At 36.5% G+C, this 16,985-nt stretch overlaps 3 protein-coding genes and 1 long non-coding RNA gene across 10 annotated transcripts; 2 read left to right on the top strand and 2 right to left on the bottom strand.

The window, feature by feature from the left end:
* Positions 1–267: 267 nt before the first annotated feature.
* LOC119993741 lies at positions 268–1,209 on the bottom strand. The gene is made up of 2 exons (XR_005466566.1): positions 1,098–1,209; positions 268–676 (listed from the first exon to the last, which is right to left on the bottom strand). It is a non-coding gene; the product is annotated as an uncharacterized LOC119993741 (long non-coding RNA).
* Positions 1,210–3,731: 2,522 nt separating this feature from the next.
* LOC119992630 lies at positions 3,732–6,684 on the top strand. 2 transcript variants are annotated; one of them, XM_038839422.1, is made up of 3 exons: positions 3,732–4,037; positions 6,091–6,157; positions 6,324–6,684. In XM_038839422.1, the coding sequence occupies exons 1-3, from the start codon at positions 3,876–3,878 to the stop codon at positions 6,401–6,403; spliced, it is 309 nt and encodes a 102-aa protein (XP_038695350.1). In that variant the 5' UTR covers positions 3,732–3,875; the 3' UTR covers positions 6,404–6,684. The 2 variants fall into 2 exon arrangements, with proteins under 2 accessions (XP_038695350.1, XP_038695349.1); XM_038839421.1 differs by lacking the exon at positions 6,324–6,684 and having other exon boundaries at positions 6,091–6,317.
* A 1,291-nt stretch (positions 6,685–7,975) lies between these two features.
* LOC119992423 lies at positions 7,976–10,681 on the bottom strand. 3 transcript variants are annotated; one of them, XM_038839098.1, is made up of 3 exons: positions 10,555–10,667; positions 10,121–10,389; positions 7,976–9,196 (listed from the first exon to the last, which is right to left on the bottom strand). In XM_038839098.1, exon 3 carries the CDS (start codon positions 8,640–8,642, stop codon positions 8,013–8,015), a length of 630 nt encoding a protein of 209 aa, XP_038695026.1. In that variant the 5' UTR covers positions 8,643–9,196; positions 10,121–10,389; positions 10,555–10,667; the 3' UTR covers positions 7,976–8,012. The 3 variants fall into 3 exon arrangements, with proteins under 3 accessions (XP_038695026.1, XP_038695027.1, XP_038695025.1); XM_038839099.1 differs by having other exon boundaries at positions 7,976–10,381; positions 10,555–10,681; XM_038839097.1 differs by having other exon boundaries at positions 7,976–10,389.
* A 423-nt stretch (positions 10,682–11,104) lies between these two features.
* On the top strand, positions 11,105–15,879 carry LOC119992424 (precursor of CEP4). 4 transcript variants are annotated; one of them, XM_038839100.1, is made up of 3 exons: positions 11,105–11,238; positions 11,317–11,463; positions 14,867–15,231. In XM_038839100.1, the coding sequence occupies exons 2-3, from the start codon at positions 11,370–11,372 to the stop codon at positions 15,082–15,084; spliced, it is 312 nt and encodes a 103-aa protein (XP_038695028.1). In that variant the 5' UTR covers positions 11,105–11,238; positions 11,317–11,369; the 3' UTR covers positions 15,085–15,231. The 4 variants fall into 4 exon arrangements, 1 of the variants encoding a protein (XP_038695028.1); XR_005466394.1 differs by lacking the exons at positions 11,105–11,238; positions 14,867–15,231 and adding an exon at positions 13,019–13,517 and having other exon boundaries at positions 11,327–11,463; XR_005466395.1 differs by lacking the exons at positions 11,105–11,238; positions 14,867–15,231 and adding an exon at positions 15,465–15,879 and having other exon boundaries at positions 11,330–11,463.
* Positions 15,880–16,985: the final 1,106 nt, after the last annotated feature.

The following is a 16,985-nucleotide window of genomic DNA, read 5'->3' on the forward strand; positions in this document are numbered from 1 at the left end:
CGGGTTTCTTTAACAACCGTTGGATCAATCTTAAGGCTGAGATCTAAAACCACAATATAGACCCTCCCTTACCCCATCTCTTTCACGCTTTCCCCTATTCTCTTCTTTCACAGTTCGTTCCTCCCTTCACTTCGTGATTTTCCTTCACCGGGAAACAACTGAAACCCATTTCATGAATAGCGATAATAGTCTTCCTCATCAGTCTCTCGCCTCACCTCACTGGAATCCACACCAGTCACCAGAATCCACACTAGGAGACCTGTCATGATCATCAATGCCTCACCAACAACTCTTACCCATAATACACCAGTCCACTAACAAGCTATTGTAAAGCAAAAGAAGGAATTGAAAAGAAAAAAGATAAGCTTTTGACTTCACCAAATTTGTTCAACCAAGACTGAATTCCAATCTGGTGGTGTTTGGTTATGATTTTCAGTTTCGCCAAATCAATATATCTATGCGGGAGTGAACAGAGCTCCATTGGTGCGGAAGATAATCGGAGAAGACTACCTATGAAATCCAACTCTTGTCAAAATCAACCATCAGTTGCGACTTATAGAGAAAAATCACTAAGCAAAATCAACTCCATATCCACGCGGCTTACAGATCCACCACCAGTAACGACTAACGAGCCGTGCTTGAGGAGTGGTTCCGCCGCTTCTACTCTGAATCGTTCCTGGTGAAAGCACTGGTGAGGAAATCAACTAAGGTCTCATATGTGGTCCTAAATCAAGTGAGGGAGGGGGTATGCTAGGATTTAAGATCTCAGCCGTTGGATTGATCCAACAGCTAAGATAGACACCCATAAAATACATCCACAATTTACACCGTTGTCTGAGAAAAGCTATATATATATATATATATATATATATATATATATATATATATATATATGTCGATGCAAAATTTTGCATGACCCACATGTTAGCAGTTGAGGTCCTAGTTGTGCCTGTGACATAGACTAGACGATGAATCTTTAACATGCAAAAACAAAGGGAGGGCGGTCCTCTGTGACATGAGGACATTCCGACACTCAAGTCAATGTCTTTTTTCAAGAATCAATCTAAGTATAAAATGTCGTAATTTAGAGTGCATACCTCATCTTAGTCGATAGTATCTTTTATAGGCGCTCTGAGTTGTTTGTTGGGTTCATCATATTAAATCTGTTAAGATATGATATTGATCCGATCTCGACGTTGAGATGGTTGAGGTTGTTACGTTATAAGGATTTGTCCTCATCAAAATCTAATTTGAATTTGAATCTGAATCCTCCATAGGTTGACACTAGAAAGTTTCTCTCTGAGGTCTTGCCACCTATCATACTAATTAGGGGTATGAGATTTTTTATTCATCCACAATACAGATACATACAGCCTGCTTTTATGCCATAAATTAATGTCTTCACTTTTTCAAGAATGTTCTTTCATGAAATACAAGGAGATCGATATCAATTTTCCTTCTTTTTAAAAAAAAATAAAGGCACACAGTCACCATCTATTTAGTAGATAAATATTCCCAAATATATCACATTGAATTTAAAAAATAAAAGTAATACTATCAATTTAACTTTCCCTCCCAACTCTTGAATGCACTAACCAGCCCATCTTAAAATATTTACTAAAAACAAAATATCAATCAACACCTTTGCCATAACCCCCATACAAAAAGAAAGAAAAAGAAAGAAAGATTTTAAAATTGACACATGATTTCCATCATATCTTTTTTTCCCCCTTTTTTCAGGATGAGTGAAAGAAAGTCGGTAAATTAACACATGATTACATCATCTTTACGCACTCTACAAAGTACAATTAAGATAACTAAAAAAATTAAAAAGATGATCATCCTCAGACAACACCCTATTACACAGAACATCATCGGACGATCGCAAAATGATTCCCTCCCAAATTTTGATTACACTAACGAATCCATATTAAAATATTTACTTAAAACAAAATATCAATCGATATCTTTGCCATACCCCATGAGAAAAAGAAAGATGATTTTAAAAATGACACATGATTACATCATATTCCTTCTTTTTTTTCTTTTTTCTTTGTGAGTGAAAGAGGGTAGGTAAATATCAACCCAACTCATATCACATGACTTAAAATAGGGCTAAAATTTTTGATATTAAATTAAGGGGAAATTAGGTAGAAGGACAAAAAAACAACATTTATATCCCACCAAGGACAAACTGGGAAAAACTTTAGAAAAAAATACAAATGTTATTAAGTGACTAAAATGTTATTCCTATTGCAAATACGTTGTTCTTCTTTCTTCTTTCTTTAGCACTTCTCTTCTTCCTTCCTTCCACGCCTCTCTTTTTCTTCTTTCTTCGCTACTTCTTCTCTCTTCTTCCTTTACTTGCGACATAGATCGACATTTCTCTTCTTCTTCTTCTTCCTCCTTGCGAGTAAGATCAAGATCGAGGCTCTTTATTCTTCCTTCACTTTTGGCGGAGACGAATATTCAAAGCAAAGTTTTGATCTAGACAGAGAAATAGAGAACGAACATGAAAAAGCGTTGTTCTATCTTCAATATATGATATTATATATGTTTTGTATCTGTCAATATTCTTCTGAAAACGAATTTGAATATGCAGATATATTTGTTTCAAATATGTTCTGATATGTCACATGATATGTTTTTGTCCTTTTGGAACTTCAAACATATAACATTTCATTAAAGACATATAACATTTTAACAAGACAGATAACATTTCGTAAAACATATAGCATATGACAAATATCAAATTAATCGAAATAGACAACATATCACATGCAGTATACATATCTTAAATCAGAACTAAAAAACCATGAAAATCACCACAGAGAATACCGAAAATAATGATGGGATGACAGATCGAAGAAAAACAACAAGATCTACAAGCTCCGTGATAAGTATGAGTAGATTTAGTTCAAATACAAAAAAAAGATGAAATATAACTTAAAAAATATCATATAATTGTCGAATAAGTCATGAGGGGTGGAGATGAAGCTTCCGGTGACAGAGACGAAGCTTCCGACGGAGGTCAAAGATGAATCACAGAGTGTGCCATGTTGAGGATGAAGATGAGGGTATTTTATGCAATAAAATCATATATTTTAACCTTTTGTCCTTTATGGAATAGTGTTTTAAATTTTATGGAATAAAACTTTTAAGAGTGTTCTTATTAGAATAAAACTTTTAAGTGAGAGGCTTATCACCAATTTCCCATTAAATTAATAAGTTTTAGTTTTTCTTTCTATTGTTTTTCATTTATAAAATTATCATTATCATCTAAATTTTTATCTGAGTAAGGCTACATAAGTCAAAAAAAGAGTTTTAGTTTTTCTTTCTATTGTTTTTTCATTTATATAATTACCATCACCTAAATTTTTATCTCAAAAAATTGAGTTCGGCTATATGAGTCTATAATTATGAAAATTAAAGAGATCTTCATTTTTATTTTCATTCATAAAATTGAATGAAAAATCCCCGATATTGGTTATTTGAAATTTTGAAGGGAAAAAATCAAATAGCTTCAGCCGCTGATTAGCGCCAAACCCTACACGTGTATTAGACGTGGCAGCTTTACGTCACCCGCACGTGACCAAAACGGCAAAACCACCATTTGCTTTGATTGCACTAAATCGGGAATCGTCGTCCGCTAAATAGATACGTGTCATAATCCAGTTCGTCTGTTCTCTCTATAAAGAAACCCTCGTTTCACCCTAACTCACTAACTCCTTCGACTTCAAGTCTTCAATGCTTTCTCTCGTTTATATAGGATTCTTCTTCGCGTTTCTTTTATGTATAAACGACGTGAGGTTCTCTCGGTGATTGTCGCCGGCGGTCTCTAATTCGCTTGGTGCAGGTCGGGAACTGATTGGCCAATGACCAGTGGTTGTTGTTTCAGTTCAGAAGAATCGTTGTTCGAAGTTTTTCATGAGATGAGACTGGAGTGGCTTGTCGGATCCCGCCTTGCATCAACTGAATCGGAGACCGCGAGCGGTGAAGGTTGCATGGATTGTGTATGCAGCAAGTGTAGATCTCAGGTTGGAGACTTCCGTTTCTATGATGGTTTACAGCTCTGTCTCTATTTCTTTGTTGATTTGGTGAATGTGTGAGCTTTTACGGGGAAGGCTTGGATTCAATCGAATCTAGATAAGAAAAGTGATAAATCTTGTTTTGTCTGTTTTAAATTCAGTCAAAGATTGCTTCTGGAGATGAGATAGATAGGAATCTAATCAGATTTAGTAGAAGAAATTTTGGCTGTTTATGTTTCGATTTGTTTATTTTCTCGATTCTACAGATTAGGGTCCTATCTCGATGAGAGATGCTAATTTTGTTTCAGTCGTACTTGGGTGCTTTTTTCGTAATTTACTCCGGCTTTTAATAGAAGAAACATTGATTAGCTATGCGTTCTGTTTCATAGATTTTACCAAGTATAGGAGTGGGTTATTATTGTGATTATTGTGTTCTAGCTACTTCCATAGCCCATTTTGAAATACAATTGTTCTTACTTTGGGAAATTTTTGAAATGCCATTGATTGAGATGACAAGTTTTCTTAGGATGCAATGCTGTTTTAGCAGTTTTTGTCTTTTTTTCCCAAGTTGCTTTTACTATTCTTGTCTTCTTGAATGATGCACTGTCAGTGACGATGTTTGCAATTCCAGCTTGGTTTATTCCATTTGAGCATATGGTACGAAGGCATCGAGGGGGAATGGATTAATATTTGACTCCCTTAAATAGGTAGATAAATCCATAAATAAATGATTTTCCAACACACACCTTTATAGGTAATTAGTTGTGGTAATTAGATTCTTGATTTGTCGGTATATGCACGAGTAGATAGACCTCGAACCCAGTGATTCAATGTCCGCATATTTTTAGTGGTAGATCACAAGATACCATGAGACTGATTATGATAAATGCACATATCTAGCTTAGTATTTGTAATAGTTGTGATATGTCTGCTGTGTAGTAGTATTAGTTGCACTGTATTCGATACTCTTCGATGGTAGCTGGCATGATACCATGACATCGGATTATACTCGACACCTGTATCTAATTAAGTTTTATGATACTCAAAATGTGTCTGCTAACTGCTATATATGACAATTAACTCCATTCTTGGTGGTTTGCTGCCCGGGAAGCAATTCCTTTTTTGTCAGCCACAACTTCTTCATGGTGAATGACCAGTTAGGTTATAGAATTTGCTATATATGATATGCCATGGCAAGACACCATGACATCTAATTGGAGTCAATGCACATGTCTTGTTTTGCTGTTTTGTTTCTGATACAATATGTCCGCCCTGTACATGAATTGAGTGCAATGTAGCCGGTGAATTATGCCTTTGTTTTATAAGCCGAGTGTTTCTTTTTCCTGCAACAATTTCTTCATGTGGCATCATTCGCTACTGGTTATTAGAATTTGCTTTAGCAGGTAGTCAGGTACCATATTTGTTACTAGTCATAACTTAAGGAAAATAAACGTGTCTTCTTGAGTTTGTGTCTCCTGATTGAGAGTTGCATTATGATTGGGTTTCGTAACTTCATTCTTCTAATTCCTTACATTTGTTAAGCTATTACATTTCTTAGTACACATTGCGATTTTGATACACTGGTTTCACTTATGCACATTTTGCACGTATGTCTTTTTGGTAACCGAGAATGACACTATACAAGCTTACACTTTTGACATCCGACGATTTCTCCTATATCATGTCTGTTGCTTGTTATGATTGTGTTTGCACCATTTGTTGTTGCTATGCAACTTTCCTTTCATTTCAGAAGTGGATCCTTAATGTCTTTATTTCTTCTATAGTTCCAGGACTACCAATATCTGTACTGAACATAACGGTAAATATAAATGTTGAGAAGCGCCATTTGTTCAAGTGGTCAAGCTCCTCACCGCCCAAAGTACACTGACTTAGGGCTGCGGTTCAAATCCTCATCCCCGTTTAATGGAGGAAAAAAGTTCGTTAATATTCAAAATGCTTTGTGTCGATGTGTGATTGGAAAATCATATTTTTCTCTAAAGTTTCTAAATGACAGAACAATAAAAACTGGAGTCATTATTGTACTCCACTTTGTCATGATTAGGGAAAATCTATCGGAGAACATTTGGCAGCCATGGATTTGAGGACTGGCTCCTTGCTTGGGGGATTCTGTAAGTGTTCCTTTCCTTTTGTCCTGTTAGTGCTAGCCTGCGGCATATTATTTGTCTTTGTGGACCAATTTAAGAATATTGAACTTTCCTGTTATAAACATTCATAAATAAGTAATGGAATCTATGAGGAACTAATCTTTTTTTAATGGCCTGCTTGTGTTCTCAGTTAGTTGGACGTATTGCTCTAAAGTAGTTGGAACTTTATGTGAAGACCAAGTTGATGGGTTACCATGGAAAAGGTTATGAAGCTATATGGTATGGTAGTCAAGGGGTAACCATGGTTGTGACATCGGGTGACCTAACTCTGTGGAGGAGACCAGGTAAATGTTGTAAATGGAGTTGTAGTTTGATTTAGGAATTCAGAAGCTGTCATGACCCATGAGTTGAGTGTTTATATTGATTCATGATTTCATGTAATAAGAATTTTGCATGTCAAAATTACTTAGTTTCCCGGAATATCATGCCCTGACATCTTCATACCATGTAATCAGGTGTAATAAATAAGAAATTACAAGGAACTTTGCGTTGTCAAATTTCACTGATAGGCAAATACTATGCTTATTTATTCTATGTATATGCAACAGCGTCAATGAGGATTGAAAAATGAAGAGTTAAGGGAGAGTTAATTGGGGGGAATTATGAGAGGTGATTACTTTTATTTATACATACTTCATACTTGGATAAAACTTAGAAGGTAGAATAACGAGTGAGAATGATAATAAGAAACAAGTCATTTAATTATGGGTTTTTTATCAAAAAATATATTCCAATAAGGACAAATAAAAAAAATAACTTTAGAAAAAAATACTAACACTTACAAACTTATCAAAATGCCCCTTTATCCTTCTTCTTTGTCTTTCTTTTTCCTTCTTCCTACTTCTCTCTTCTTCTTTCTTCACATCCACAATTAGAATTTGACCTTGAAGTCGCAATCAATCATAAAGAAAAGTGTTCGATCCGAATGCCGGAGACGTCGTCGTCATAAGCCATCACTATGATAGTGTAATCCAGACCTAGACGCATTATTCTTATCCATTTGCTGGCTGGAATAGTCGTCGGAGGAAGAAGCTCCGATTTGATAAAGGGATTTTATCTCTAATTTTCCCTAAATAGAATTAGGCTTGGTAGAACCTTTATGTTTTGTCAATTAGAAGATATTTAGGTAGATGAGGAAAAGAAAAGAGCTTTGCTTACTTAAGACTTAAGACTTAATAGGACCACTCGACAACACAAAAGATGATAAAAGGAAAAGTTGCCCGCCTTACCCTCTTCAAACAAGTCATTATCCTGATATTTCCAGCAAGAAAACAAAACCTTCCTGTAATCAGTAAGCTTTACTTTTGACCATAACCTAAAAAACCCATTACCTTATTTTGAAGGAATCACATATATGAGAAAAATCATATATAATGTCACGGCGAGACGCGCCGTTTATCATTACGATAGGTGTCAAAATGGACATGCAATGATGTATGTAGCCGAGGCATCCTAATAGAGATTGGTAGACTTGAACCTCGTTTCTACATTCCCCGATCAATTTGATCAGGCATCTCATCTATTATCATTGTTCTCTTGGTGAAAAAACCAAAAGCTTTACCCTCCCTCTCTACCTATCCAAGGGATGGAAGGGCAGAGGCTTTCGATGTCCCCTCCAATCAAGAATTGGGGCCTCACAATCACTAGCCAATATGCTTTTCAATCATGCCTTTCTTTGTTCATGGTTCGAAATATATATATATATATACACAAAAAAAAAGGATAGAAAAGAAGAGGAGAAAGGACCACCTGATCAAAAGAAAGACGAGAAAGAAGAAAATGTGAAAGAAAAGAAGGGGAGGGAGGGATGATTCATAATTCATTTGGCCTTGGAACTGCAACGAGAGCGTACATAGGTACCATTCAAAGGATGAAAACGTAGATTACAATTCAAATGACACCAAAACTTGACTGATCCAAGAAGCCCTACTCTCCAACGAGCCCTTGCACTCCCCCTCAGCTCGAACATCACTCTATCTTCCTTCAGTGAAAGGCTCGCATACTCCATCTGTTCAGGATCCAGAGGTATTGGCAGAGACGTCGCGACGTAAGGGAGATCAATGGAGCTGTTCTTCCTCACATCAAACGCTTCTGCAACCAGCCTCGCTATGACAATCCCATCGAAAACCAGAGTGAAACCCACGTCTGAAAACGTTGCGTGCGCCTTCTGGTTATCGTTCTCTGCTCTAATAACGATCGTGACTTGCGTTTCGAGCAAACCTGCAGTGTCATACTGGAATGCATTCAGATAAGCATCAGTCACGCTTATGTAAGGAATTCTGGGGTGAATCACCAGGTAACCAATGAAGACTGCAATGCCAACAATAATCACTGCCACTGCTAGGATTGCACAGATCACGGCTGCAAACCAGATCAAAAGGTGAGTAGGCCGTTGACGATGCGATATCAGCTTCTTTTGCATTGGAGGATTATGGTGATTGCCACCCATCAGAGATTTGACAACATTAATTCGTTTTTGCTTTGGATTTCTGGGCTCTCAGCAATTTTTATGTGGTGAAGTTGGAGACTAGAGAGGAGGGAAAAGGGAGAGAATTAAGTTGGGCACCTAGTTCTAAGTGGTGGGGCAAGGTTAGGTATCTTCTTTTCCTAACTCCAAAGCATTTGTGTCTTGTGCCTATATAAGACTATATATATATATATATGCCTACCCTATTAAGGAATCCCGGTTCACTTCATCTCTTAAAGGAAAAGTATACCAAACTTGCATTGCTAATGCCAAATACCCAAAAAAAACAGAAGAAAAATAAAGAGGGGTTGGCCTTTTCCTGTTTGGAGATTATGGGGGGAACATCTTTGGAACCTTTTTACTGTCTCACCAAACAATTAAAATGAGCTATTAAAATTGTAGATTCTCTCTATTCTAAACGAATTGTGAAGCCCTGGATCCCATTACCGTACCTTCCAAGCCTTCACATCAATTCAATACTGTAGACAAAAACTTCAGAATAACCTGGACAGTCTTGAAGCTTCTTTGACTCATATCTATCAAGTATTCCACTTACAAACCTTCAGAAAAACAAGACTATAGAAGACAAAGACTAAAACTCATTCTGTTATTGATCTCAAGGTACAAGTAATAATCAGAGAAAATTCACAAGGTATATAGCAGATGCTCTGTATAACTTCTTGCAGCATACAGATCCACTAGTAACTGTAAGCTGAAACTCCCATATAATCTCCCCCACTAGTAACCACTCCCTACTCCCCAAAATGATCCAATCTCAAATACTAGCAGACGGCATAAGAAACCGCAAGGAAAAAAATTGAACCAAAGAACTGAACTGATCCACAACCAGCTGAACTAATTCTCTCTATAATTGATATTCAGATTATCATCAACAAATCTTCCAAGAGTCTATATATATAATACCTAGCACGCATTTGGAACAAACATACAGCAAAACATGAATCCAATATTTGCATATGACCAAAAAGAAACACTTTGAACTAAATATAACTTGGAACAGGCACCATACTAAGATCAATTCATTAGAATCTTCAACAAAAAATTATCCATTGTACTCAACATTCTATTGCCAAAATCAAGAGCATCACTTCCTTCAACACTTCTAGTATAAAGTATAAACCCATAAAGTATGGACAGAAAATTATTTAGAATCAACAATGTCAATAGATTTCTAAAGAGGTTTCATGATATCAGGCAGCTCGACAACACCCTCAAACAAGTTCTCCAAAAAATCATGATAGAACTATATATCTTGGATCCATTCCTCTACCATTATTTATTGTTTTCAGCTCTTAAAATTGCTCATACTTATTATGACATATACCTGGCTTATTTGACAGTCATATAGAACCCAAAACTTTCCAGTCAATCTGTGGCAAGTGTATGTTGTTCCTTGAAGCAAAATCAACAAAAAATGTAGATGGGGCATGTGGATTTACCTGAAAAAACCTCAAATGAGCAACACCAGGAACATTTACTTCCTTGCCATCTTCAAAAAAGTGTGTCAAAAATAGTGTCCATCTAACAACATGACAAAACTCAGTGCGTGATTACAAATATATCATTCTTGAGAATCCAATTCGGGAATTTGCGAGTCCATAAAGTTTTAACCCGGAGAGATTCATGCTATGGTTATATATCTGAACACACTCCCAACACAAACTCGTTTGAGATCACCAATTCTGAGAATGAGCACAAATCTGAAGCCCTAGAAAGAAAACCTTATCGAATTACTGATGTACAATATGAGAAATCATTGAACAATATTAATATAAACGAAATTCTCCGCAACAAAACTTAATAAAAATAAAAACTTTATTTTGACAAATATGTGTATGGATGCAATATATGAAGAGAGTCCCATGGGAAAAACCTTTGAATGTGAGAGAGTGAGTTCCTCCTCTGATCGATGATCGTCGCCTCGCCTCGCCTCGCCTCGTCGGAGTAACTGAATTGAGTTTCCCGATTCTCGGGTTGGGGTTATGGGCCATGGATTAAAGCTGCCCAGGAGAACCAATCCTTTCTTCTTTGAATTTACTATATATTTAGGGCAGCTTGATTTTTCCTTTATAAATTATAATTAACATTTTAAAATATTTTAATTGACCCTCACCCAACTCTCATTTCCATGGGGATCTCCGATACTCGGAAGAATGGCCTCTCACACTTTTTTTCTTGAAACAGTGGACATCGTTAATTCGTTATGTAATGTTGATGAAGATCTTCTTTGATGTAATTAAGCGTAGTAGAGCATGTCTCGGTCTCCAATGGAGCAGCAAGTAAGATGTGATGAACTGAGCATCTGGCTATGGCAACTGGAGGATTAGCTCCAAATGGTCTAAACTCAAAGACCCATCTCAGATTTCGACTGAATTGGCGAGCTTCAACAAATATATTAGTCTTTCTTGGTGTTGGTATACCTTTTACGGGTCTTGTGACGAAGGGTCGAGGCAGTTTCATGGCGAAAGGAAGGAAGATGTTGGCATAAAGAGTGGTGAACAGTGAAACCAAGTGAGAGTTGGTGTCTAAATTACACCCTGCGAAGATTATATTGATGGTTTCGTTGCTGTAAATTCAGTTTCTTTCTCTTCTTGTTCTCTCATCAATAATAATTGTGATCCTTTTACACTTTCAGATATCTCTCTCTTATCTTAGGAACGGTGATGCTGGTCTTCGGAATGGGTCTTTATGAGCCTTTTGTTAGCAATCCGGGTTCCGCTCAGTCACAATCGGGCAAAGGAGTTCCACAGGGCTCAAATCTTTTGGCTTATTCACCCTCAAGGTAGGCTCCTTGTTTCAGCAATCCTTATACCATATCCGTAATCTCAAGGTTTTTTTTTATCCACTTTGCTGAATCTATAGTCATTTGTTGGTGGATGTATCCCCATGCTCTGCCTAGATTGATGGCTATTCGGAAAATGCTGTCGTTACATACTTACATCAAGTAGCAACCGAGGACATCAAAATTGAATACTTTTGAATTGCATCTTACATTTTTTCCTAAATAAATTCCTTTTGTATACAGATTAGTTTTTATTCTAGACTAGGGATTGAAAGAATCGAACAGTCTGATGTACAAGCACATATGTCTAAAGAAAATGAAGCATGCTGGTTTTATGCTACTGTTCCTTCTATTCTAAAGAAAATGAAGCATACTGGTTTTATGTTCCTATCCCAGTGTCCCTTATATTTTGCAATCAAATACTGGTTTTAGTAAAAGCTCTTTACTTTCTTCTTCATGCTTTATATATTCATGTGGTTTTAGAATGTTCTCCTTGAAGTGATTAGATCATGACTGCTAGTGTATCCATCACTGATCAAATAGCTTGTTTGCTTCAACACTCATGTGCAAGAGCATGCATACATGGAACCACACTAAAAGAATCAAGATTTAGATGTAGGACAATGTCAATAAATATCCCATCTTTTTTTTTCTTTTTTTTTTTGAACAAGCCATCTAGTTTGACAAAAAACTTTAGTAGTTAATTTGAGTGCAGTGAAACGCAATGCCACAACATAATGGCTCAGGCTAGAACCTTGTCTAATCCAAGTCACTTCTTCTGAGTTCTACCTTTTTATTATTTAGCTTTGATTTGAAATTCCTCTTTGGATCCGTAAGAGGTCTAGTTGGCTTTATGCCTTTATCTACATGATTCCATGACCCCTGAAAGCAGTTCCATTGGATTTGAAATCCATTAGTCAAAGAAAAGTTGAATTGAATGCTCTGAAAATTTCAATGATTTTTGGGTAGCACTAAAACCACATCATCAACACATGCTAAAGTTAGAGAACCAATTTATATTCATTATAACATCATCACGCACGGACAAAAGCCCCATATCATATGCTAAGTTGACCACTAAAAATGTAAGATCATTTCATTTGGTGTCCAGCAAACTAGAAAGGCTTATCAGTCGTCCTGCAGATTTCATTTTTGCAGCTCTTTCTGTGTCTGGAGAGTGGAGACCCATCTCAAGTCTAAACACATCAAACCTTACCTTCTCTTCTCTGATCTCTTTGGGTTTAGGGTCTTCATTATTACATTAAACAATGTGCCTTTCACCGGTGTTTTCAGAGACCAACATTGAATAAGAATTAAAAAAACCAAGAAAATATGCAGAAAATATCTAAAGATTGTTAAGTTAAACCTTTCATTATTATTTTGGAAGTATGTCATCAAAGTATGACTTAAAAGTGTGAATATTTGTGCTCAGCCCATGTACACATCTACCCCTTATTCGTGTGCTTGCATTACTTGTCTACCATTCATCTTTCGCCACTCATGGGCAAAACTAATAATTCTGACAGGCTTGTGATTTCTAATGTAATCATGGCAGGGACATTTAGTGATGTTGGTTGGTGGATTATAATGAAATGATGCTTAAATGAACAACAAAGCTATGAAGAAACTGAGACCGAAATACTGTATCAGTCTCTCTCTTTTTATCTACTTTAGAGGAACCTAGTTTTATAAATTTCTAGGGGAGATGTGTTGTAGTGAGACTGCAATGCAACACCTTGAAGTGCACCAGTCATGTTACGTACAAAACCAGAAGAAGAAAAATAATGCTGAGTTTTGAGTGTTCTAAAGAACAAGTTGGAGACAGAGTGAATGTTCTATCATTAAAAGAAACTTGAAAGTACCTCACTTCCCTCAACTATAGGCTGAACTTTTGGGATGTCTATATTATTTCTGGGGAAGGTTAGGACTATGTACGTAGTGATTTTAACTATTTCTCTGCAACTTGTTGTATATCATAAACTAGCAACTTGCATGGGAAAGGCTGCTTTGGGAACTTTTTTGGAAGGAAATGTTCCTTAAAGAATTGTAGTTTATGGAGAACAACGTAAAGCTTGATAGAAACTAGAAAGTATTGTACAACTGTCGCTAAAGAATGTTTAAAAACCCTAGCATTAACTGGTGACAGGATGTGATGTAAACAAGATATATATATATATCACAAATAACTTGTTACACCAAATTGTTGAGAATCACTCTCAGAATACAATAGGAATCACTCCTTACTTTATGAATAAGTACTTTTCAATACAGAATTTGATAATCAACTCAAAAACATCAACTAGTTTAAATAGAATTCTTCATCATGTAACCGTTGCAAGATGTCAGCCCATATTAGTTCCACGATCAGACCTCCCTAGACTCAAGCTTCGTGCTGGACTCTTGCCCCATCATTCACGTCCTTCCAATCACGTAGAATCCTCCAGTTACCTGAATCCCAGCATTGGTCTTCACTTCAATGTTACTTTGTTGGATTTGTTGGGCCAAAGCACCAGTTGGTTTTGTAGTTCCACCAAGGGCCCAAGCTCCAATGGTTAGTAGATCCATACCAGGCCCATGCAACAGATAGCCTTTTGCCCCAGGATGCCATGAAAATTTAAATGAAGAGGTTTTTACATATGCGAAACCAAACATGTTATTTAAGAGGCAGCCATATGTCAACCTAGTCAAAAGTTAAATGTCATATCTAAGGAGCTCCTGAGCCTAAGAATCTGATGCCTTGTTGTAAAGTGCAAGTTGAGGAGAACTAGGTTTCTGATATTGGTGGGGCTACTACAGATCCTAGTGGTGTTTCTTTTGTTTAAAAAGGTGATCAAAGCATAGAAAAGTACCTCACCCTCCACCTGCTTAAAACAAACCAGAAATGTCAAAAAAAAGTAAAGTATTTCCTTGGTGTTGTCTTATCAAGATCCATGCTCTTTTCCCCGTATGTTGTATATTAATATTGATGGGTGGCTGTGAGAAAAGAAAGCTCTTTGAATTGGAAAGAAGGAAGAAATGCCAAGCTTACCCTATATGGAATTATTCCCATGTTTGCTTCTTTCATTTCTATATTGCATTAATATCTTAATAATCCTAGTTTGGTGCCATATGTTGCATCGTTTATGTGTTTTTGGTTTGCACGTGGGGCCATTACATTCTCTCCTTAAATAGGACACACTCTATGCAGCATTCATATATACTAGGCCATATGCACCTGCACCATTAACATTTCATTAGAAGAAGCTTGACAAGCTTTCATTTCTTCTTCTTATTCTTCTTCTACTGGCTAGTGAGTAAACCTCTTGTTTCCATCAATAATAAATAGAAATGGCACCCAAAAGCTTCATTTTATGTTTTTATGTGATCCTCTTCTTACTGCATAGTCACTGTGACTTTGTAGCAGCGAAAAGGCCTCTAAATATGCAGTTACCAAAGAGTGTTCACCCACCACCACCAGTAAAGCCTGGAGTATCTGATTCGAGTGAGCAGAGACCTCCTTCCATTGATAGATATTACAGTAGAATAAATCGTTACAAATTTACTGAGGCAGAAGCCTTCAGGCCAACAAGTCCAGGTCATAGCCCCGGTGTTGGCCATAAAGAACCTCCATCTGCTCCTTGATATATAGATTGCTCGTTGTGGCCTTTGCTTGGTGACTGGTGAGAGGAAAAATAATAAGTTTTCTAAAAGCTTGCTTGAGACTGGGGTGGAGAGAGCTTATGGCAGCATGAGTGTCACAGGGTTTTGACTGCTTGCATAGAAAACGACTTTTGTTTATTACTTTCTTTCCTTGTCTTTTTCTTCTTCTTTTTTTGAGAGAATTTTGGATATGCTGCCTTTGTATGTTTCATGATTCAGCTTCACTGTTAACCATTCCACCTCCTGATCATATTTATACATATACATACATGAACATATGCTTTTGTTTAGCACTCTAATTATCTGTTGGAATGGCAATGTATTAATATCAATCTCCTCTTTTCATCTCTATGCTGCCTTAGAGCCCACGTTACATGGGGCCGCATGGTGTACTATGACTTGGAGGAAAGTCCCTCGACTCAAAAGTTTACGCCATCGAGTTTGTTCTCCTTCATTTCATATAAACCACACAATTCATTTTGTTATTTGCCCGCTGTGGGACTTGGGGTAACATGATTTAGGATTTAGGGTTATCGATGTATTAACAGGTAAGCTTTCTACGTTACGCTCTGTATTCTGTATGAGTTAGAGATTTTTATTATAGTTTACTTGTGATAGTTTTACAAAAGAAGGAGGAGGGGGGTGTGTATTTGTTGTTCTAAAAGTAGTGTTGGTTGTGTGTGAGAGCAAGCATGGAATCGTATCAAATATGGGTAAGGCTACTATAAGTCTGAAAGCCAGGTACAAACTTTTTCCTTTTATGTGGCAGCGTCTCCGTTTGTTTTTAGATTTCCTTGGCTAGTGTTTGCTTTTTAAGATGAGGTGCAGATACCAAATCGATTTGGCACTTTTATTTTAAAACTTTTGTTATTTTAATTCTTCTGTCAAAGTTGTGCTAAGTTATCAAATCCTTAAGTTGGCACTTGTGAAGTCCATTATTGACTAATACATGCACGCACTGGTAAAGAAGAAATCCAATTCCAACCAAAGCAAGGTTTTTTTTTTTTAACGGAAAACGATGTTATACAAGTTCGTCATGTGGAAGAAGTTTTCCACCAAATGACATAGTAAATTGAGTCAAAGCTCAATGCATAGCCACAAAGATATTGTTCTCAATGAGTATCAAACTTACGGATGTTAGGAGTTTATACGGTTTGCCCCCATAAAGATTTGCGATAAGACTATCCCCAAGTGGTTCAAATAAATCAAGTTAAGATATACACCTAGGACTAAGTTACACTATTTGAGTAGTTTCTCTTTTGTCAGTTGAGCAAAGTCGGCAAAATATCTAATCTGGCTATCAAGCATTGATGCCTTTTGAGGTTATTAGTTTAATAGTTTGCCGTATTATATACACTTTAATTTTGTTGCAAAAACAAGCAGTAGTGCGGCACTGTCACTTTCTTGGACCTATGTTACAAATGTTTAGTAAACTATTATTATGTTCAGATAAGCTTCTTTTGGGCAGAACCTGATCCTGATAATAAAAAAAAAAAAATCATGTGTAGACCCACCTATATATATGTGTGTGTGTGTGTGGCATGATAAACCTATGTTTCAAATTCAGAAATTCTCCTGTTATCTGAACATAATAAAGAGCAAAAACCAGCAGTAGTACACCAATTACTCCTGCAACTCTGAATTTGAATACAGGGAGGGACCTCTGTATACTCAAACTTGGTTTTATTGGCAATAGTAAGCAATTAAGGCATGTATCAGTTAAGATAAAATATTACTTGGCCTGTACGATGACCTGATGGATCATGCCCAATTACCTTCCTTTTAGTTCCCTTATCATATGTAACACATGGTTTTCAAAGGAAAATGAAAAAAAAATTATAAAAAAATTATATTTTTTTAAAAAATAATACCACAAAAACTGA

Source organism: Tripterygium wilfordii, chromosome 23 (assembly GCF_013401445.1).
Source record: "Tripterygium wilfordii isolate XIE 37 chromosome 23, ASM1340144v1, whole genome shotgun sequence".
In the NCBI taxonomy this organism is placed as follows: Eukaryota; Viridiplantae; Streptophyta; class Magnoliopsida; order Celastrales; family Celastraceae; genus Tripterygium; species Tripterygium wilfordii.